Here is a 23,180-nt window from a genome sequence, read left to right as displayed (position 1 = left end):
ATTTGAAGTTTTCTTAATATTTTCAGATCAACTTTTATTCGTGACGCTCCCTTTCACTAAAATGCCTATTTTTCTACATCAGTTCTCTACCTCATCACTCTAACAGATCTCACTAAAGGTCTAATTCCACATTTACTTGCTGTACAGCATGAAATGGATATCTACCTGTTCCATCTACTAACATACACACCACCATGGACACCTTGTGCAGCTAAATAGAAATCCGCATCTATATACTTCTAAGGTACAGTAAGATGTAAAAATCCAAACCCTCCATGCTCTATGCTGCAGTTTAGCTTGCAAATGTGAACGTTGCTGTTATCTTGCAGAAGGTGGAGTACAGTGATGTAACATACACACGTGTGCACACACACACGCTTTCAGACCTCAGGGACACTTACGTGCAAATTTTCAATAAACTTTTGCTTTGCACTGTGAAGGAAAAATCTGAAAGGTTTTAAGATTGCGACTGTCAGATGTTGCAGAAAGGTGTGGATATCTTTAAAGGCCAAAAAGAAAGAACCCAACAAACCAAAACTCCAGAATTAAACACATTTATACACTATTAAATGCATTTATACTAGTCAGCATTTGCAGATCAGCTAATACCAAGAAACCCATCTAGTATATTCATACTTCACTTTTCAAGTGTACTCTGCTTGTAGGTTTAACTAACACAACGCTGGGAATAAAAAAGGACTTAAAAGAAAAAAATAGATATCCATGCTACCCACGCTGATTCACAGGTCATTTCAATAAAACTATTCCTTAAAAAAGTCCCTAAAAGTGTTTAGCAAAAATTTCAGATTTCTTTTTTGTTACCTAGGTACCTGTTTGGACAGTGGGGCTTTTCCAACCCCTTGCCCTTCAGCTCCCCAAGGGGATGGTCAATGTATAAGACGTGCTGGTGCACAGACGCACTAACACTGTAGAGGCTTCAGCAATGAAGCAGGAAAAATTAATGTTTAGCAGCCACTTTGTGCCCACCTCCCGACACAGAGTACTTCCTCAGGGCTATTTTAGGACAGCCCGTCTCTAAGGACAGTTTTGCTTCACAACTTTCTTCCCCTTAACCGAGAAAAGGGGGATCCCTCCTGACAGCTGGATCTGAAGCAGAAGCTTTGATCCAGTGCCTGCTGAACTCCATGGGTCTCAGCCGGCATCAGAGGATGCTGGATCAAAACTGGAATGTACGGAAAGCATTACCTAGATATGATGTGCGGAGCCAAGAGAAAAACCTGGCAGAAAGGGGAGGGGGAAGGAGGAGAGCAAGAAAAGTGTTCCCATGAATGCTTTTTTTCTGTTTTACACTAACACTTTGAACTACACAGAATTTTTCAGCCTTTGTTACTTTTCAGCCTTTGTGCTCTGGGGAATAAGAAAATCTGCCATGTCACACCAAAGAACAGACAAATAGCTATTTTTCCTGTCTGAATACATACAATTACATATCTTTTATCTTTCTCTTGTGCCTTGTCATATCAGCCTCTGCCTCACAGTATTTTTAAGAGAACTACCTAGCCCTCGATTCCTGCTGTACAAATCAAACCAAGTCATCGCCCAGTTTTGCACACTAAGAAAATCCCCTGTCACAGTCAGAGAACCTAAGATTTGTTCTGTAACATTCCCATGATTCAGCTGAAAGAAAAAAAAAAAAAGGGGTGAGAAAGAGTTTAATTGCTCTGGTTAGAAGAATTAATCTAGACAAGCACAAAGAATACAAAGAAAGGCAATGCCTCATGTTGGAGACTGAATTCTGCTCTTGGATATGTACCTGTAACTTCTTCTGAAGTTAACATCATATCAAAGGCAGGATTAGGCCATAGGATATTTGCCTCAAGAGCCATGGATCCAGAGCAAGGGCGGGAATGAAAGCCCTCTTACAAGCTGCAACAAGCCAACGTTTTAGTTGCCTACCTGCTCCATTTCAGTAAAGGTGCTCTGCTCCTCATCTTCCTCCTCGATATCTGACTCTCCCACAGCAATAGGAACACAAATGGACAGGTCAGGATTGGTCATAAAATCATCATTGTCGGTAATTCCTAGGTGTTTCTCCCCATTTTTATTCATCCCATCCTCAGCATGGTTCTCTTTGTAATTCTCCATGTCTTTGCCAAGCTCAGCCATGGTATGACTGTTCACACAATTGTTAAGGGCACCTGTATTCTGGGCAGCAAGCTTCATCATTGCCTTCTTCTCAGCCGTCGTCTTGGGATGCCGGAGGACATTGCAGCAAAAATCCCACGTTGCGTGTTTCACGTACCGAAGACCCCTGTTGATCCGAGCAAAAGCAAGCTGCAGGTTGTTCATCTCCCCATCCTCATCTGGTGCCGAAAGGTTGTCAGCGCTGAAAGAGCTTAGCAGCAAAGCAAGGAACAGATTGAGCACCTGAAACGAATAAAGTTAAAAGGAAATCAGTGACCCTCAAATGTGGAGGGTGAATGTTTAACCTTGGAAGCAGGAGGGTCTGAGTCTCATCTCATCTGTGCCACCATAACACCATCAGTGTTTGTGGAACCACCTCTAATTATAGCTGGTTTCAGTAGGAAAAGGAGGCCTGCAGACATTTCTAAACACATTAATTTCAGTTGCAGAAGTATAGCATGGACAACAACACACTCTGACATTCCCTTTCCCCTTCCAATACCCCAAAACAAAGAAAATAAAAGACAAAGCTCAGAAACAGAACATGGGATAAAATTTTCATTGGCAGCTACATACTGTAAATATTCTCACAAGTGGTGGTGTAATTAACTGCCTGTAATTGCCAGCATTCCATTTGGAGAAAATCACTAATTGCAATGCTAATTGACATTCAGAAAGGTATTGCCTACATGTAGAAAAAGACTATAGAAAGAATGTTTTCAGGACCTTTTTGGTTTTTACTAAGTGTGAATATTGTTATTTATATTTCATAGCATATAACATAGGCACTTGGAAAGTTCAAGAAGTGGGCCCATGTGAACCTCATGAAGTGCAAAAAGGCCAAGTGCAAGGTCCCGCAACTAGGTCAGGGAAACCCCTGGTATCAATACAAGCTGGGGGATGAAGGGATTGGGAGCAGCCCTGCTGAGAAAGACGTGGGGGTGCTGGTGGATGAAAAGCTGGACATGAGCCGTCAATGTGCACTTGCAGCCCAGAAAGCCAACCGCGTCCTGGGCTGCATTAAAAGAAGCGTGGCCAGCAGGTCGAGGGAGACGATTCTATCCCTCTACTCTGCTCTGGTGAGACCCCACCTGGAGTACTGCGTCCAGCTCTGGAGTCTCCAACATAAGAAGGACGTGGACCAGTTGGAGAGAGTCTAGAGGCCACAAAGATGATCACACGGATGGAGCACCTCTCCTATGAAGACAGGCTGAGAGTGTTGGGGCTGCTCAGCTTGCAGAAGAAGAGGTTCTGGGTACACCTTACCGCAGCCTTTCAGTACTTAAAGGGGGCTTATAAGAAAGATGGGGACAATCATTTTATCAAGGCCTGTAGTGACAGGACAAGAGGTAATGACTTTAAACTAAAAACAGGTAGATTTAGACTGGACATAAGGAGGCAATTTTTTACAATAAGGGTGGTGGAACACTGGCACAGGTTGCCCAGAGAGGTGGTGGATGCCCCATCCCTGGAAACATTCCAGGCCAGGTTGGATGGGCCTCTGAGCAACCTGATCTGGTTGGAGATGTCCCTGCTCCTTGCAGGGGGGTTGGACTCGATGACTTTTAAAGGACCCTTTCAACACAACTATTCTATGATTTGATTATAACAATATCCATATGCACGGCACATAAACCAAATAGTACATTTGCAAATATTTCTAAACATTTGTATGTATTTTCACAGGCAGTCTGGACTTAAATATCCTATGGGCCATGAACAAAATCTATTCTGACTGTGAATAAACACCTAAGAGGTCATATAGTTTCAAAATCTTTTCACTCCAGGCAAAACCAAGCCACCACAACCAGGATTAATGTGGTCAAACCTGAGCAGGGCTCAGCCCCAAAGCAGGCTTAGTCCTGGAAATGCTGCTACTAGTCAGCAAAAAACTATTGGAAGATGTTCACAGATGTATGAGAAGATTCAAACTGAATGGGAGACTGTAAGTTGGCATTTATCCCTGTAACTTCAGAAATGTCTGCCTTTGCTGGTACTGCACTGTAAGGTTAGACACAACTACAGATTTGAGTGACATATTTGATTATTTTTACCTTTTTTTTTCCCCTCAATAAACACAATTATATCCAATAAAGCCAGCTTCTTCTAGAAGGCTATTCCCAGTAACACATCTTGCAGGCTGATCACCAGCTGCTATGTATGGGACATTACACCTGCTTGTGGTCTGAGAAGGGATGAATTACAGCTTTCATGCCAGATGGCAAGGGCAAGAAGTTCACACAGGGAGTAGATGCCTGAGATGACTGGAAAGGGGCAAAGGTGACTCAAATCGATATCAGCTAAAATATATTTGACTAAAATAAACAAAGACCAAACTGCCTGGTATCATCTCATCTGCTGCCTGTACAAGGTGGCTGGGGTGCCAGCTCTGTGGCACTGCAAGAGAGAGATCCGTGCTGCAGCATTTCTGCCATTTTAGCAATAAAACGCACTTTGTGAAGAAGTTTTCTCCATCATCTCTAAATGCTACCAGAAATAGTTCTAAGTCCCCCGGCTTCTGTCTTTCTGATAGTATTTTAAATTACTAAATTCTGCCAAACCAAAATAAACAGTATAAAAAGTACTTATATTTAACTGGGTCTTACCAAAGAGCCACAAGCTTTTGCTGTCTTCTCCCCACGCTGTTCCCACTTATTTCAAATATTCAGAATAGATGAGCTGGAATTTTGAGAACCTGCTCTTAATCACTCTGGTGACACTGGATTTGAAGTGTCCTGTCAGTACTGTTTTGTAAAGTACTCTTTGCAATCAATGTGATAATAAACGAAAGCAGTTGGTAGCACAGCAGACGCCCCTGTCCATTATGAATAAACTACTGCTGCACTGAGCGCTACCCTGCTCTAAAGTAAAGTGAGATTAAAGCTAATTGTTTCTTAGCTGGTCCATCACACTGGAGTGTCACTGACAGCTTGTGTGGGTCTCCTCTTAACCATTGTGGCGGTCTGCTATGAAATCCATCTTTCATTTCAAGTCGAAAGCAATGTTGTTGAAAACCAGAGTACTGGATACACTGTGAAGCTGGTGGGAGCCCACCAGTGAAGGAGTCACTGGTAGAATCAGTTCAGTCATTTTCAATCAAGTTTGATAGAAGTATGGGGTCTCAGAGAGAACCGCATTGCTACAAGTGTCCTGAAAATAAGCACGTGTGTAGAGAAGAGACACTGCCCAGGTCACCAGCGCAGACAGAGCTTGGAACAAGTCACAGCATGTGTCTCCCTCGCAGTGGCAACCTAGGGACATGGGAAGGAGCTGGAGGAAGGGAGGGGATAAGGAAATTCAGAATAAAAGTCTTTTGGAGTTTATAGGTTCAACTCCATAACCTTAGCAGAGGTATCTACTGTTATTTGTAGTTATCCAAGACATCTGCACCAGACCTACAGGAGATGTGTGTCCTCCTAAAGATCCAGCTATCATCCAACCAGGGCATGACAGGGTGTTGCAGAAGGCAGTGTTTAAGGAACTGAATCACTCTTCAAGGACAGCAGCTGCCTCCAGACTGAGACACCAAAGCTTGAGGGTCTAATGGGGCACCTAAATCCCATTTCAATCAAAAAAAAATCATCATGTAGGCAACGGAACCTGACCAAATACAGGCGACCTCATTAGGGCTGCACGCATCTGCCAAAATATAGTCTTCTAGTGTCAACTGACCCTCTCATGCCCAAGTCATCCTGAGGCAAGCGGCCAACAGGACACACTAATATGGGAGATTTGTGCCTAATTGGAAGCCAGGATGGATACCCTACAGTATCTCCAGTGGTGCTAGACAAAACTGAATCAAGTCCTAGATCTCTGCAAATTGTAGTGGTACCTCAGGTGTCTTCTCCATACATGAATGTCTCCATGTAGGCATGCAAATTTCGTTATCTGAAGCTGAATTTCATTTTATACTTCATTAATTCTGCTGTTCACAGAATAACTTGTTTGAAACACCTTGTTTTACTTTTCCACATTTATTTTGGATGTTAAACTACAGTTACATAAGTTTATTCAGACACACCTGCAGGTGTATACAGTAGGTGGTAACATTCTTAGTGTTGTTATTTACCATGGATTATTAAGGCAATGTTGTTTACTTCCCAGAAATGCAGCTGACATTTTGCACAAAGAGCTATTTGCACTTCATGCCTTTAGCCAAAAATAAATCTCAAATATAATTCCCTCCTTCCTTTATGAGCAGGTAACCTCAGAGATGCACTGCTGGGCATTCAAATAGCACGAACTGCTGTCTAAGCACTTTATGTTTACTTTATTCCCCCCCATTTCACTGTACACTGCATTTTCCAGAAAAATGTATGCTCAACCCATGACACACCACTTTTCCTGTAAAAGGTTACTAATAATATCCAGTCCTCCTGGTTGCTAACGCAATGCTTTCAGTTTAAGTAAAAGCAAACTAAAGACTAATTCGGTTTTCAAAAGCAATGGCAGATTTGTATGTCCGTATGGATCCCCTTAAAAAGAGATCTGCTTTCCAGTGACACCAAGCAGCCAGTCTCTGAAAGTAAGTAACTTTTTTGGTCTTTGAGGTTAGGAATCAAATGACAGACACACTCAAAGAAACCCCAACTCCTTTAGCGTAATGACATTAAGCATTTACCCTAATGACAATACAGCATGCTTTCAGAGGCTTCCTCACTTTTTAATGCCTTTCCAAAGCCAGTGACTCTGGTTATGCCATTATAAGGCAAAAAGGATCAGATTCACCCGGCCTAATATCAAAGTGCCTCCCTGAGGTGCTTAAGCTGGATGACTTTTCCTAGGATGTCTGTAGATGATGGAGACAGTCTGGCATCCGAGGAGACGCTGAAGAGCTGAACCATCTCTAGCAGTGCCTGCTGAAGCCTAGGCTAGCTTGAGTTTAGTATCTCACAGCTAGATTCAAGTTAGGGCACTTACCGATGCAGACCGAATAACTAACTCGGAATCATAGAACATCTCAAGTTGGAAGGGACCCACAAGGACCATTGAGTCCAACTCCCTGCTCGTCGCAGGACTGCCTAAAACTAAATCATATGACTAAGAGCCTCATCCATGACTTACCAAACTCAGCCAGGTGTCCAGAAAGTCCTTCTTGCTGTCAGTCTGCTGCTCCACGGTCCAGGCCAGTGCTGGCCAACCTTTATAACCAGGCAACCTTCACCAGGTGAGAGGAGAGCACATGATGCTTCAGCCTCATGTGGAGCAGAGCTGCAGCACACAGACAGCAAGTCTGGCATTGCACAAAGTACTGCACCAATTCTGCAGTCATAGAAAGCAAAGAGCATAGAGGCATGAAGCTGTGAAGTGAATTCCTAGCTCCCCGGCCATGAGGAGAAAGCAGGCTGCTGGAAGGACCCCTCCTCCCCAAGGAGCCCTAGGCAGGGGCTGCTGGTGGAGGCTGGGAGCCACATATACTGCCATGGTGGGCTGCAGTTTGAATGTCTCAGCTTCATCGCCTCCTTTTGTTTTAGCCATCACAATACAAAAAAACAGACAGTGTAATTTCAGATTACACCTTCTGATCAAATGTTCTTTGAAAATACCTGTCTGCAAAGTCTACTGGTGAAATTAAAATACTTTTGGAGCAAAAGCAAGTGACTACTCTCTTATTTCCCTTCCATTCTTTTATTTACCTTCATTTGGCAAAAATGGAGGGATATAAATCCTTATGTATTCAAACTCCCAACTGTTATTCAGTCAAATCATGTCCAGCCCCTGCAGTCCTCCTGCACTTCCGTGAATTGATTCAGCAACGTGTTTGCTGCCCTCCGCTCTCACTGGGGTCACACACCACGCTGAATATAGGCTGAAAAATCACTGGAAAGTCTAAGGCCATTTCTTAGCAGATTGAAAATATTTCTGTATTTCATTTAGCTAGGAGTGAGAACGATGTTGCACCTGCACAAGTTCAATGCCAGGGTTAAGTCATCTCCAGAGTGACTCAGCTACAGGTCTTGTTTGACTGCAGCGGATCTAATAAGAGTTCACCTATGGCTTTTCCTGAAGAGGAATCCGTCTTAACCACACACTGTCACAAAACAAAGGAGTTTGTTTTTCAAACCCATGGTCCTTCTGTGTGCATGAAGTTTAATCAACTTCACACTGAGTGGCAACTAAGGCCAGATGTTCTCATCTGCTCAGACCACAGAGGAGAAATCCTTGTAGGCTGGAGTCAGAGATGGGATCACCTTTTCAGGTGGGAAGTTCAAGAAGCAGAGCAGTTCAGGAGCTGCTCTCAAGAGCACTTGTTGGCTTGTAAGCTCACAGGACCCTTCCAGCAACTGAAGATGTTCAGGCTGCAGATGTGTACCATCACCTCCACTGCAGGAGATGGAGGATAGGAAGGACAGCTGAGGGCATTTATGAGGGACCTGCATCACCTGAGGGTGCTTCCCTATGGAAGAGGAATCTCCTAGGAGCCAGCTAAGCAGGTTTTTCTATAAGAGGGTCCAGAGCAGAACACATGTCCCATCACTGAACTGTCATGCAAAAAATAAAGCAGTTAAAACAAATTGTATCCCTCTGGCAGCACATTGTCACTGCTGTCACTGGGCTGCATAGAAAAGCCCAGGCAGAGCAGCATGGTGAGGTACCTGCCAGGATCAGCAACTACTCATCTCACACTTTTTTGGTGGATAAAACAGGGTCCATACACCTCAACATACTCAAACCCACTTCTCTAGCAGTGCCTGCTACACACAAACCAGCATGAAGATCTTCAGGCACTCTCTGACCAGTGGAAGAAACTGTTTCTCTTCCTTCCTGTTTGTTTTCTGATGGCAGTGGACATCTGCACTGTTCTTTGGCTAGCACAAATGTAGTTTTCTCTTTGGAAATCTTGACTTCTAGCAAGCTTAATACAATATGTACCAATTATTTTATTTTGTTTACTGTAGCAATATCCATGAGGTTGTGAAGAAAAACTGCTCATAAAGGGACTTTCACTGCTTCAAGGAAACGTGAGACTTAAGTTGAAGCCAGAGACCTGCAGTAATAGGTCATCTAGTCCATCCCTCTTCTACCGGAAGATTATTTCTTTCCTTGGAAGTGTATTTTCCAATCCTTTGTACATTTTTATCCCGGGGCAAAATTTACCAAAAGAGAGTACTCCTGCAAAAAGCAATTTACATGATGAGTTATTTTATATATTCCCTTTTCTATTATTTCAGTTATCTGTGCTTGGTTAAGAAGCTTATATCCTCCCAGCCCAGTTTCTCTTTATCCTCTAGTCAACCTCATAATCCCATTCTTGTGTTATCTTAGTTTCTCACTGACAAAATAGCCATGATACCACAAGTATGGCCAGACGGGAGAAAACACAGGTTGCAGCAGGATTGATCTCTTTCATGTTTCTTGGCCAAGATCAGCTAGGAAAACACATGGAAATAGGGATACAGACTTCCTGCCTTGCAGCCAGACATCTTCAAGTGGACCGTGTTTGACTCTACAAGGCAGGCTAGAAGTCGTAGATGAAATGTTTGGCAGACACTACAGTACAGTTGCAACAGTATTTTTTAATTTTTTTTTCTTATCAACTCCATGTTAATCTATTTGGTGAAAGGCCAGGTTGGACGGGGCTCTGAGCAACCCAATCTGGTTGGAGATGTCTCTGCTCCTTGCAGGGGGGTTGAACTGGATGACTTTTAAAGGTCCCTTCCAACACAAATTGTTCTATTATTCTATGAAAAAAACTGGCTTATCTGTTTAAATATAAATAACAATATAAAGAAATCTAATGCTATAAAAAGAAAATTAATAAAAACAATAGACCAAATTGGGCTTATTTCACATGTAAGATCCCTTAACTACTTTATGATGGTAATGACAGCGGATGTTCTCCACAAGAAAGAAAAATTGAAGATGGTAGGAATAATTCTCTCATATGCAAATACAAAAATGGCTATAAATCCAGTGATTTCATGTAAATTATTTCTACTTCCCCTAAGAGAGAATAGAACAAGGTCTGATTTTTTTCCACTAGCCTCACAGCTACCATGTCCGTTTCCCCTGCCTGTGCAAAACAGCGCTCACAGACAGCATGCTTGCGATGCACAGCCTTGGAGCACGGCGGGCACTCACACTCCCTTTAGAGGAGTCAAAGGCATCCAAGTGTTCCCTTTATAGACAGGCTAGATCCAACTCCGAAGGCCAGAGGAGCTTGAGCCCAACATATCCCATCCTAAAACTGATGGCTGCACGAGGTGAGACGAAACACAGGAGGAAAAAGTGCCTTTTCTCTCTGTTGACTGTCAAGAACAGGCAGGGTGGCTGATACAACTGTAGCTATCTGCACAGCAGACTATAAACAGTGTGAGACGAATGTGTCCCTCCACTCATTAGTGTTTTTTTCTAGTATTTACCATAAGGTTAAGAGATTTGGTGACCATTCTCCACTTCTGGTATCGACATTACGTTTCCCCGCAGTTTCAGCGGTCCCTTGTACAGCCGGTTGTGTTTAAGCAGCACAAGGCAGAGAAGTGATGCCGGATGGGAGCTGTGCTCGCTCGTGTTTGATGGCGTGTGCATGGGTGGGGGAACGGTCACCCTATTTCTCACATCACAGTCTAAAGGGGTATGTATAATTAATAGGACAGATTCCTCGGTGCTGTTCTCACCACTTTACATAGGAGTAAATTCCCTTGAGTAATGGAAAGATAGATTAAGCCCATTAATTACACTTCACAGCACCTTTGTGTCACATAGGGGTTCTCTGAGGTCACTTTAAGCTGCCATTCACCCCTCCCTGCTTTCAGCAGAGTTATAAAGCTGCCCTAGCACCAGGGTATGTCAGTCCTGACACAAGTACATCCTTTGGGGAGGGAGAGGCAGGCAAAGGACACCACGTCAACATTGCTGTTGCTGCCAGCCTGACACGCTGGACCACGATGGAAATGCCTCTTCAGAGAGGTAGGCTGAACTGGGAGGAGAGGCTGGCGCTTCCTCAGCTCCCATCTTGCAAGGACTAGCCACTGGCCTCTGCCTCTCCTTACCCCCAGCCGCTGCAGCACCCCACAAACAGGCAGAATGAGGTGCCTGTGTCCTTGCCACTCAAGCACAGATCTGAGGCAACCCCGGACACTTCCTACCACAACCTGGTGGACCCCACACGTTGCCAAGACTTTTCATTCATTATTCACCTACACGGGTATAAATGCGCACACAAATCGTACTGCTTCAAGTGCTGGTCAAGAACTACTGAAGTGAATTTAGATTTTTTTTCTTTTTTTTTTTTTTTTTTTTAGCTGATGACTTTCAGTGTTTTTGAAAGTAAGTCCCTTAGAAGTATCAGAAGATGAGTCTTTGGAAACCAAGTGCTTCCTGATCTGAAAATCTTAGTCTCTAACTCTTATATGACAGAGAAGGGTGGGATGGTGAGTGGAGGCAGATAAATTCTTTCCACTGCTAAACCCACAGCATAAAAATAAACATGTTCCCACAGGTTTTTCATCAGATATCAAAACAACACTAATTCACCAGCATAGCAAGAGCTCCATCAGAGCTGCTGTGAACTTCTCAAACCGCTGTCTAGACAGATAAAATGTGGTATTGGACAAGTCCGGTTGTGAACCTCTCCCAGCAAGACAGCTGTGTTCATGATGTTAAAGGGTCAACATGCCCCAAAAGCACTAAGGAAAGTACGGAAAGTTTATCGATTACAAACTAAGAGACAATTACCTTTGTGCTAAGTCATCAAAAGAGTTTAGCTGTCATGGGGATGAGGATGTCAAAGCAACTAGAGGGCAAGACAGACTGCACAGGCTTGGACTGACCGTACACACTTGAGAGTCTTTGCTATTGCTGCTCCCAGCAAGGAGTGATGATAAGTGAGAAACACTCATATTAGCCCTGGAATATTTTCACTACTCATATGCAAACACCACCTTCTCAGTTGCTCTACCAATTATTATACAATTAATAGACACAAGAAAAAAAAAAAACCCTAATTTTGGAAGTTTAAGCTCTGTGGTTTTTATTCAGAGACCACACCAGCCCTAACCCTGTATTTCTGGGCTCATATGGAGACACTGCCCAGTCAAGCCAGATGGGGACCCCTGGATTCATCCCTTTAAAATTCACATCCTACACCTCCTCTGAGAGGGGGACACCCAGCCATGACCAAAGATTGCACTAAGTTTTGCCCTCAGTCATCTACAGGGCATCACGTCCTTTGGGCAGTCAGGACTGGAGATCAAGAGAACAAGGTAATTCCCATTCACACACGGCAAAAAACATCTGAGGAAAGGTAAGCCACTGAGAATCAAAAGGATAAAAAAACCCTGTGGAAACAGAATAAGATAGAAAGAAAACCAGTCATAATGGCCATGGTAATTACTCCCCTGCAGCCAATATACTACACCAAAGAAAAGTCAATATGAGGGTAGGCTCAGAGACTTGAAAATTAAATCAGAGAGCCAAGAAATAATTAATATTTGCTTTGCCTTTTTTTTTTTTAAAACAAACAAACAAACAAACAGGGAGGGGAACACTGTTTCCTTTGAAATGCTACTTTCTAAGCCATTTCCCACATGTGATATTGTAATTTGGGTTCCATCACGGAATCACACTTCCCTATTAAGAGAAATGTGAAAAGGATACCTTCTTAGTGAATTTGGGAGGTGTACGGAGGTTCTCATTTTCGCATTTTGCAAGTGCGGATTCCTAGGTGGGCAGAACAGAGTTGTTTGCCAGCCAGGAAACTTTCTTTTAGGAAATCTACAAAATAGATTTCTACCACTAATTTTGCACAGTACGAAATCTCCTGCCTTCACAGCACATGGCCAGGCTTGCAACTTTCACATAACTTTCACTTCTGTAGGAAACTGCTAGAAGTTGCTCCCCTTTGTTCAGTGGACTCAGACTGGTCTAGGGTGGACCCATTGCTGGCCAGGGCCGAGCCAATTGGTAGCAGAATGTTCCCTGGTAACGCCTCTGCAATAACGTACTTAAGAAGGTGGAAAAAAAACCAAACAAACCGTGAAGACGCTGCAGTGGGGGCAGAGATGTGGAGGCGTGAGCCTTCTGGGCCTTGCAGCCCTCACCCTCTGACCTCCTGCTGGGCGGCTGATTGGGCCCGACTTGGCCCAGCCCGGCTGCAAGAAGCAGAGAAGAGTTGTGAAGAGAACCTGAGAGGTGTCTGCAGCCGTGCCTCTCACCAGAATTTCTTCACAATTGGCAGGCAGATTGTGAAGAAGGAGGGTCAGGAATAATGCAGCTCCTTACCAAGATTCCCCTGCAGCCTGTGGTGACGACCATGGTGGAGCAGATTGTCCCCCTGCAGCCCGTGGAGGACCCCACGCCAGAGCAGGTGGAGGCCTGAAGGAGGCTGTGGCCCATGGAGGGCCCACTGGGGCAGCTGTTCTGGAGGGACTGCACCCCGTGGAAGAGATGACCCACGCTGGAGCAGTTTCACGAAGGACTGTGGCCCGTGGGAGGGACCCCACGAAGGAGCAGGGGAGGAATGTGAGGAGTTCTTCCCCTGAGGAGGAACCAGCAGCATAAAGCAACGTGTGATGAACTGACCATAACCTCCATTCCCTCTTCCCCCCTGTGCCACTCAGGGGGGAAGGTGGTAGAGATACCATTAAGCCCAGGAAGAGGGAGGGGTAAGGGGAAGTTATCTTGTTCTCTTTCTCATTATCCTGCTTTGTTTTTAATAATAAACAAATAGTTTTCCCCAAGTCACATCTGTTTTGCCTGTAATGGTAACTTTAAGGATCTCTCCCTGTTCTTATCTCAAACTTTGAGCTTTTTTTCTTATATTATCTCTCCCTATTCTCTTGGGGGGTGGGGGGATTGAGGGAGAGACTGCGTAGTCTGGTCCCAAGCAGGGCTAAACTATGACAGGCAGGAGGTGCTGACGTGCATGCCTCATTGCTGTCCTAAAAAGTGACCCATTTCCTCTGCCATCATTTGCTCCTGGCTCCCATGGTGCCCCCACTTAGTAGCCTGTTGTGGTTTAGCCCCACGGAAAGAAAAGAAGGCAAAATCCATAGATCGAGATTAAAAAAAAGTTCAAGAGAACAACACAGGAAATGAAAACAGAGATGGAAATCAAACAAGCACCCCGGCCCAAATAACAGAAAATACTTAAGCATGTAATTTACAGTACAATAGCTCACAGTGGATCTTGATGGTCAGCTTCCTCCCAAATAGCAGGAGCCTCCCCCCAGCACTCTCCTCACTTTATATACTGAGCATGGTGTCCCATGGGATGGAACAGCCCTTTGGCTAATTTGGGTAAACTATCCCAGCTGTTGGCTAATTAGTAAACTATCCCAGCTGTGTCCCCCAGCCACAGGTACCACCAGCTTCAGTTCCTCTCCCAGCTCAGGTGAAAATTAACTCTATCCTAGCCAGAATCAGGACATCCTTTTTGGTCTCTGGCTTAGCTGTGGTTACATCTGCAGGTTTCTTAGTGCTTCTTAAAGCCCTGGGGAGATATCCTTGTTTTTTTGCAAGGGAGCACTTTGTGGAGGGCTGGCTACCAGTATCCTTCAAATCAAGTCTGTGTTCAACTGCATGATCAAAGCAAACTCTTCTTTTCAGGCATGATGACCTCATCATGGTTACTGTTGTGGTTTAGCCCTAGTCACCACACAGTTGCTTGCTCTCCCTCTCCTTCCCCAATGAGGTGAGGGAGAGTATTAGGAAGAAAGGAATAGTCATGGGTTGAGATGAAGACAGTCTACTAGAAGAGCAAGGAAAAATACAATAATAACAGAATATAAGGATACTAAAACACACAACATGAACAATGTGTCATTTCTCACCACCTGATATCCCAGTGACTGATACAGCCCGTCCCGAGCACCAGTCATGGAAATGAGACTGAGCAGCAAGCAAAGGAATGAGAGTGAGATGCCTCCCTGGACAACCCCGCCTTATACACTGAGTATGACGTTCATGGCATGGAATACTCCCTTTGGCCAGTTTGGGTCAACTGTTCTGGCTATATCCCTCCCAGCTTCATGCGCATTTAGCAAGACCTGGAAAGCTGGACAGTGTCCTTGGTCTAATTAGCAACAACTCATATGATCAGTGTGTTTATCAACATCCTTCCCATATGAAATCCAAAATGCGCCAGCTACTAAGAAGAAAATTAACTCCATCCCTGCTGAAACCAGGACAGCTACCTTCTTATATCAGGAAACACAAAGGTATTTTGCTGATGTGGAAATTTGAAAATTATTGTATTTATTAATGGTATTCTGTGTGCCTGGTTGAAATCCCAGCATCTAGAGTTGCTCAAAATCTTCTTTAGTGCAAGATGGACATAGAATTGGGGAAGCAAAGGAGAAAGTTTGTGGTGTAAGTTGTCCACAAGAGCATTTCTATGACCTTATGCTCACCGCCAGACTGCTAGAGAGAAGAAAGGAACAGAGAGCTAGGCAGTTCGTCCATTTTATGATCTAAAAATTGTGCCTGCAGTAGTAAACAAAGGCAAGCCAAGGCCTGCTCTCCATCCCTGAGGACAGACAGATGACCTCCCTTCCCCGCTCTTCCACTAGGCAGGATTGCTTCGTGGCTGCTGTCCCCAGCCAGGACTGTCCCTTGAATACCCAGGCACCAGCTCGGATGGGATGGCCAGGGAATGTGCCAACCAAGACAGAAGAGAGACACTCATAACGTTTGAGTTCATGCCTTAGCCCAATTATAGATGCAGTCACCTGCCTGTGTTTTCAAGAAGAGAGACTTCAGCAGGCATTTTGCACTTGCTGAAACTCCCAGAAATGGGATGGCCTGACATGTATATGTGGGAGACAAGAGAATTACAGGACAGGAGAAGGGACATGGAAGTCCTTCTGGAAGAAACACCCATAGAAAGGAGTATGTAGCACATGGAGCATAAGAGTGCTCTTAGTTGTGTGGTTGCAACAAAGGAGTATGTGTGAGGGGTGCCAGAAAGAGAAGGGAACTGATGGTGGGGAGGAGGCAGCAAAATTGGAAAATATCAAATAGACTTCAATCCAAACCCTAAGATCTGTTAGCATGTACTCTGTTCCAGAGAAAATATGACTATGACACACAGAAAGCAGAGCTTCTGTACAAAAATTTCCTTGGTCAAAAAATAAAACCCCTTTTGCATTGAAATAATTACAAGAATTTCAAATGGCTTCAGGATAGAGACTTGTACTTTGCTTGTGCGTTGGGAAGGGTGAAGTCAAGAGGCACAGTGAGATGGAGCTTGCAGAAGATGTTCTGAAAGGCAGAAAGCCAAAGTGATGGTGAAAGAAGAGATTTACTCAAAGCATGAGACTAGGAAGACTTCAGCAGAGATATGTGGCAACATCAAAGAGGGAATTACTATAATCAAAGCCAGAGCTGACAAAAAAGAAATAAAATACATTTTAGGTTGAAGAAAAATAAAGGAAGTGTAGCTTTGGGTCATATTCAATGAGAACTAATTCAAATAAGAATCTGGTTAGGGGTGACCCAAACAAAACAGGAAAAAGAAAAGATAATACATGATATCTAGAGACAGGGAAATAGAATAAGCGAGACTTAAGTAGCAATAAATAAATAAGAATGTAGATCCATATCTGTTGGAGATTCTCCTCGTCAAATATGGGTCAGTGGTTTTATTGGGTTTAGAGGAGTTTAACAGAGTAAGAGTCAGCCAAGTTGACTTTTGGGAACAGGAGGAAATATGGGATGGTAGCAGGAGACCAAAGGCAGGACCTCTTTGACCCCAGGAACTTCTTACTGTTCAATAAGACTCAAAAAGGCAGGAAACTGGCATCTAATCCTGTGTACTACATTTCATTTCCAAATGTTTTCTTCAGTACATTTCCTCGGGAAGCCACAGATCATGTTGCCATGTATGTGCTAAGTGGAGAAATGTAGATACGAACATGCTCTGTACATGGAAAAGATAAATCCCAGCCTCTTTTAAATATCACACACCTTCTAAGAAGGTTAAGGCTGTCATAACAAGCTGATTGTTTCACATATCCCTTTTAACAACATGTTTCTAGAGGCAACTGTTAGAATGAACTGCTCACTGCTAAGTTTTGGTGGGGAAAAATAATATTTTTTAACTGATTTCTTTTTATGTATAAGATGTTTAGAAATAATGAATAATATATCAAACTTTTACCACCTGGTCTATTTTAACATTAAAATCTTGTCCTTCCCTCAACACATGCTAGGAAGAATTCTGTTGTCATTACCCTTTCAATGACATCCAGACAACTCACACAGTGACATTAATAAAAAGAGACACATTTAGTTGTACCTACCTTTGCACACCCTTGTCCAATTAAATTTGAGTCAATGTCTTCTAGATTTTTAATAACTACCTAGGTATTAGCAAGAACTTACCCACTGACAAAACCCTACTACAAGGACAGATGTAGTACAAAAAATGGGCAGTATTTTGCCCTACTGATGCCTACTATATTAACAGGGCTGCAGTTCTTATTTTGAAAACTCAGTTCCTCTTCAATCCCTAGACTACCACCACATCTCAACAAGTAATCCACTAGTATCATCTTCACAAATAAAATACATGGATGTACATATATATATGGTGAATCCTATTAAAAATATTTCATCTTGTCAGCAGTTCATATAAAGGAGTCAATGCTTAAGCAATATTTTTAGAGAAATATCTCTGATTTGGGAACACAATTAGAAGAAAAAAAGGCATAAGGATGGTTTTCAAGGCGCAAGCTGATTGAACTAATGTATTAGCATTCCTTTTCCTCCACGTTACTAGGAAGTCTCACACTCACAAAGGTTAATGGAAGATAGTTTCATATTCCCTTATATACATACCTATAGAACAGCACTAGCATTATTACCAGATTTTATTCCTTTCTGATAAATCCCAGTGACTCATTTATAGATCAAGATGTAATACTTATAATTCTACCAATGAAAATCTGCTCCAAATGCCAAAATCTGTCACAACCCACCAATGGATTGGATAACTGGTTTGGATAATTGCTTTGGGGGATTCCTTATTGCACAGATGAAAAAAGAGCCTTAGTCCAGTTTTTGTTTTCAGCCTCCTTTAAGCTGCATCAGAAGCAAAAGCTTGCTCCTCTTCTCTATGTCAATTTTGATTAGAATTTTGGCTACTTGTATTTAAAAAGATGTACCTTTCTGAGGATGGATGTTGCAGGGAAAAAAATTGGCATTTTTTAGTATGTATTCAACATGGATACCATATAGTACCTTGAAAACAGGGACTGAACACACTTGTCCCCTAATGTAAGATGTATGCTTGGATTTTGTCACCAAATGCCAAGATTCAACTCTTCAGAAGAAACAACTGAGCCTGTGGCAGGATACAGAAACTCATAAATCTGGAGTGACAGAAGGAACCAGATTATTTTTTAGGAGTACATTTTGAAAGCAGTTTCTCCTCCTACTTGTTCTCAGGTGCATTTCTCTCACATCTCCTGGGCAAAGCAGTTCTATACCTTCCAGCTTTGAATAGACTCTCCTTAATCTACCATACAATAGCATTTTTGAAACCCAGAAGTCTCTGATGTTCCATCATAAATATTTCGAAGTTAATTTCCCCAGACTTTTTAGCACCAGCACCTGGTGTTACATGTAAGGGTGGGGTATATCTGCTCAATAAAATAAATGATAATTATTTATGTGAGCACTGATAAATTACACATTTTTTAAAGCTTGGAGTCTTAGGCAAAATGTTTGTCTTTGAAGTAACCCATAAGAGGATGCAAGCTTTCCATCTCTGCTAGGAGTCATCAGAGGCAAATGGACTGATTGATGGCTGGTGTCAGTATTTATCTTTTTGATTCTTCACATGATGCTATCTGTTCCTGGTGGACTTTTCATTACTCTTGAGGATGTTTAATACTTAAGTAGATATAGCCAGATGTTTGTTCAAAAGCATCAGCCACCCACGTGCTATGCTTCCCAGATACTGCTCAAGCAAGGATGGATAATGGGGAACACAAATAGCAAAAATTGCTTTGGGACATATGGACTATGCAGGTAGCTGGCATGAAAAAATATGTAGGGAGAAGCTGGGAAACGTGCTAGAGTTTAGCTTCTTTCCTCTGAGGTTTGAATTCTTGAGTGTCACACTAAATGTACCTGCTGCCAGCCATAAGCATATATCAGTAGAAGTAAAAAGGATGGTAACATGCTGACAGTTGTTTTGACTTTGTTTTGTTTGTGTCCCCAAACATGCTTATTCTTGTATTCTGGGCTGCTCTTCTGCAAAGCTGCATGTGACTCAAGAAAGAAAATTCGCCTCACTTATATAAGTGTCCAAGTTGATGAGACAGGCTCAAATGACAGTTCCACTTCTCTGTAATGATGCCTTGGCATCCCTGGCTTCTTCTGGATCCTCTAATTCTCCAGCCCCCTCTCCTCCCCCCATCTCCAGTATTCCCTCAGCTCTCATTATGGCTCCTGCAGCTTTCTGACGAGTCCCCCTCCTCCGTGGCACCCCACACGCACTCCACTCGCCGCTTTGCAGATTTTTTGTGTCCTGACGATGACTACTAGTGACATGCCTATTCTCGCCTGTTTGTCTAGTGGCCTTCTCAGTTAACGTAACCAAAACACAAATGCACATTTCCAGAATGCTGGGAGTTGCTGAAAGAGCAGATAAGGTGAACAACGGCATCCAGGACATAAACACAGGGGTGCAGAGAGACTGGAGGGGAAGGCAGTGCTCATACAAAACTTGGGACAACCTGAACTTCTGTTTGAATCTCCTGCAGAAGCGTATCTCCTTGCAGAAGAGTGTTCTTCCCCAGCTCTATATGGCTGCATCTTATCCCTTCTTCCTTCCATTTAGCAAGAAGTGGAACTGGTGGGGCCCAAGGAGAGTACTTGTTTGGTGGCAGAAGCTTCTGGGACTCAGACCTCTACTGTCATTTGAAAATTAAAAAAATAGAACCTAAAATGTTGTAACTCGGGCTTGTAATATCTTCTTCTTAAACTTGCTTTAATTTCCAGCAAGTAGATCTGACCTAGTATTTGCAATTAGAAGGCACATAATATTTTAAAATTCCAGTTCATTTCTATTAATCATCAGAAGCAACACAAATACTACATTTCCCTCCAAGGAGATTAACCTTTATTCACATAGCGGATATCTTCAGCGGCCCCCATGAATAAGAGCATGTTTGTCATTAAATGTAAAATTAATTACTTGATTCAGGACATCAAGTCTGGCTGCAGATCTTGAGTTGTATATTTCTCTAGGGATAGACAGCAAAACCCATGAAAATGGGGCTTTGGTAGTTCTAGATTTGCACATAATGTGAAAAGAAAATAAGGAGATGGCTGGAAATGTGCTATCATATGTAATCAGTGTTCCATTTTCATGCATTTATTGGCATAAGAAATCTTAATGAATGAGGTCTTGCTCCTTTGGGGTAAAGCAAGTCTTGATCACTCTGTAAAAAGTTTCATGGTCTTGAAACCCCCTGGTGTAATGCTTCACATCTTTTAGAAATGCCAGAGTCTTGATGTAGCTTCCTTCAGTGACAGTCTCTTCATGTCAGGCAGAAATACAAGTCTCATCTGAAGACCTCCTTTGACCATCATAATATGTTCCTGCTGTCCAAGCTCTTCAAATGTAAAATTGTAATCCACTTTTACTTAGGCCTGTTAGATGCCTCGCTATTTTGCTATTACTTGTGATTTTACCACAAGGCATAGTGATAGCTCTCTCTATCCATTTCATTTAAACAAAGAGAAAATCTGACACATTACTATAAACCTCTTTCAAGCCTGGCTGTGATCTGCTGAGAAATATGCAGTGATGGAGTTGTATCAATATTGGGTGAGACAGGACTTTATGGCTACTTCTAAACTAACAAATTAAATGTGCCCAGGAATATTTTCTGGTGCTGAGGACAAATGTAAAAGATCATCTTGCTCCACATTATTAAACTTCTTTATACTCTGCACTGACCACAAACTTCCAGCTGGGATAGTCCCTTGCCTGTGAAACTCCTGTTACAGCCATACAGTTGTCCAGCTGATGGATACCCCCAGGATGGGCTACCAATCTGCCTACACAGTGGCCACGTACACTTCCTCTTATGTTCCTTGATTAGAGATAATGTTGCTGAGGTGGTAACACTCAGTAATGAACTCTAGGAAATTGTTCTATACAGAAATGCTGAAGAACATGCAATCCAAACAGTAGCCCTGTCTTACACGTTTATACACTAAAACACCACAGCTGCCTCCTTTTTGAGGTTTTCATTGCTTGCTTGACTGCAAACACCAAACTAAAGGCAACATTAGCAAACAAAGCAAAAGGAGTAAACAACTCTAATCAGAATTAAACATGTATCACATGCCTTTACTTTGTTCTTCATGTTAATAAATAGACAGGAAAGAAAATTATTTGATCTAAATAGACAAAAATTTGCAAGCATACATAGAAAGTGACTTTGCCTTACCGTAGGATGACAGCCATGGCTACTAAGTATTAGACAGTCACATGGGTCCCAATGAGGCCTTATGTTACTTAGGGTCTGTCACTTAGGAAAGTAATTCAGGATAGGAAATTGCTATTAATGTCTTCTTATAGACTAAGTTTCACATATGAAATCAGAGAATTATAGAATCATTCAGGTCGGAAAGGACCTTTAAGATCATTGAGTCCAACTGTTAACCTAACACTGCCAAGTCCCCCACTAAACCATGTCCCTAAGCACCACATCTACAAATCTTTTAAACACCTCCAGGGATTTGTGACTCCACATACCGGTAATCACTTCTGGTCCCCACCCAAGAAACCCTCCTCATCCCAGATCGGTTTCTTGCACATCAGGCCGAGGTCTGTGCTAAATAGCCCTTAATCCCTCACACTCTTCTCTTCCTCCTAGCACATTTGTTCCCATCCAGGTTGCACTGGACAACGTTTTAGTGGTAGGACAGGAGACTTTTGTGGAAGGAGATGTTGAAGTGGAATTACTAAGAAGTTATGCAATGCTCACATTCCATGTAAACTGATTTCTTTCTTTCTTGCCCTGCTGCAGAGACATGTCTGTCAGAATAGCTCTGGTAATATGCCACTTTATCAACAGATTGTAGCTGCTAAAGATCAAAATGGTAGTTAATGAGGTCTAATGAGGGTTTTTTTGTTTTGTTTTCTGATCAGCTTGAGAATCAACAGATTTTAACCTGGCGGTGATTTAGCAGCACTTTCCCAGAATACCTCTTCAATGAACTGTCCTACACTGAGTTGTAGGGAGGGACAAACCTTTTTTTTTTTTTCCAAGAATGTGACATTTCCAAGTTTCTGTGTGTCATAATCATGGGCCATGTTAAAACAGAAAAAATATCCATTAAGTTTTCCTGAGATTGGAAGTAGAATAAAAGGACAGACTCCAGGTTTATCTGACTTTTTCAGAGAAAAGTTTCCACTGAATTCAACCAAAGCAGGCCACTTCAAATCTCACTGAAACTGTGCTGAGCAGCTCTACTGTCAGGCACTCAAACTACCAGAGGAAGACAGGACTGGAAGGTCCTCTTGGGCCATCATGTCAAGCTCCCTGCTAATATGGGCTGTTTCCTTCACAAACTAATTAAGCTCCATCTCATACGCTGCCACTTTGGGGCTGGTCAGTCTTGCTGGAAAGGCCCCCAAACCAGCCTCACTCTGCTGATAGTCAGAAGCCTCTTTTCCAATCCCAGCCTAAAAGTACCTACAGCAATGTATACTCCTTTGTTTTGGGATGACCTGTATCCTGTCACTGAAATTGTTCTCCTCCCATACCTATCCTCTGCATTCCCCTCATCAACTTAATATTGCCACTGTGCTTTTCCCAGTAGTTCTTCATCTTTCTTGAGCATCAGTCATTAGTAGAGTATATGGCATGCCCAGTATCACAGACCACTGTGCAACAGCATTGATACTCTCCTTTCTCTTCTGTAATTACCTTTCCTGACATGTATTGGAATCTCATTTACCTTTTTAATGAGTGCAACGTATTGGAACATTGGTACATTGTACATGTGGATATCTACAGCTGAGTTTGCCTCCCAAGACTTCAGGGATAGAAACAGGCATTTTTAAGGTC

The 23,180-nt window shown here is 42.8% G+C and overlaps 1 protein-coding gene across 2 annotated transcripts in view; it reads right to left on the bottom strand.

Moving 5' to 3' along the window:
• LOC104486892 (sodium channel protein type 5 subunit alpha-like) overlaps nucleotides 1-23,180 on the bottom strand; it is a 176,026-nt gene that overhangs the window by 67,378 nt on the left and 85,468 nt on the right. For both annotated transcript variants that reach the window (XM_086741777.1, XM_086741776.1), the window contains exon 16: nucleotides 1,918-2,388. In XM_086741777.1, coding sequence (XP_086597903.1) covers nucleotides 1,918-2,388 — 471 coding nt within the window. The remainder of the gene's footprint in view (nucleotides 1-1,917; nucleotides 2,389-23,180) is intronic.

The sequence above is a fragment of the Chlamydotis macqueenii genome, chromosome 2 (assembly GCF_036417535.1).
Source record: "Chlamydotis macqueenii isolate bChlMac1 chromosome 2, bChlMac1.mat, whole genome shotgun sequence".
Lineage (NCBI taxonomy): Eukaryota > Metazoa > Chordata > Aves > Otidiformes > Otididae > Chlamydotis > Chlamydotis macqueenii.
The sequence above is the reverse complement of the archived record's forward strand: the minus strand, read 5'-3'. Positions and strand labels throughout refer to the sequence as shown.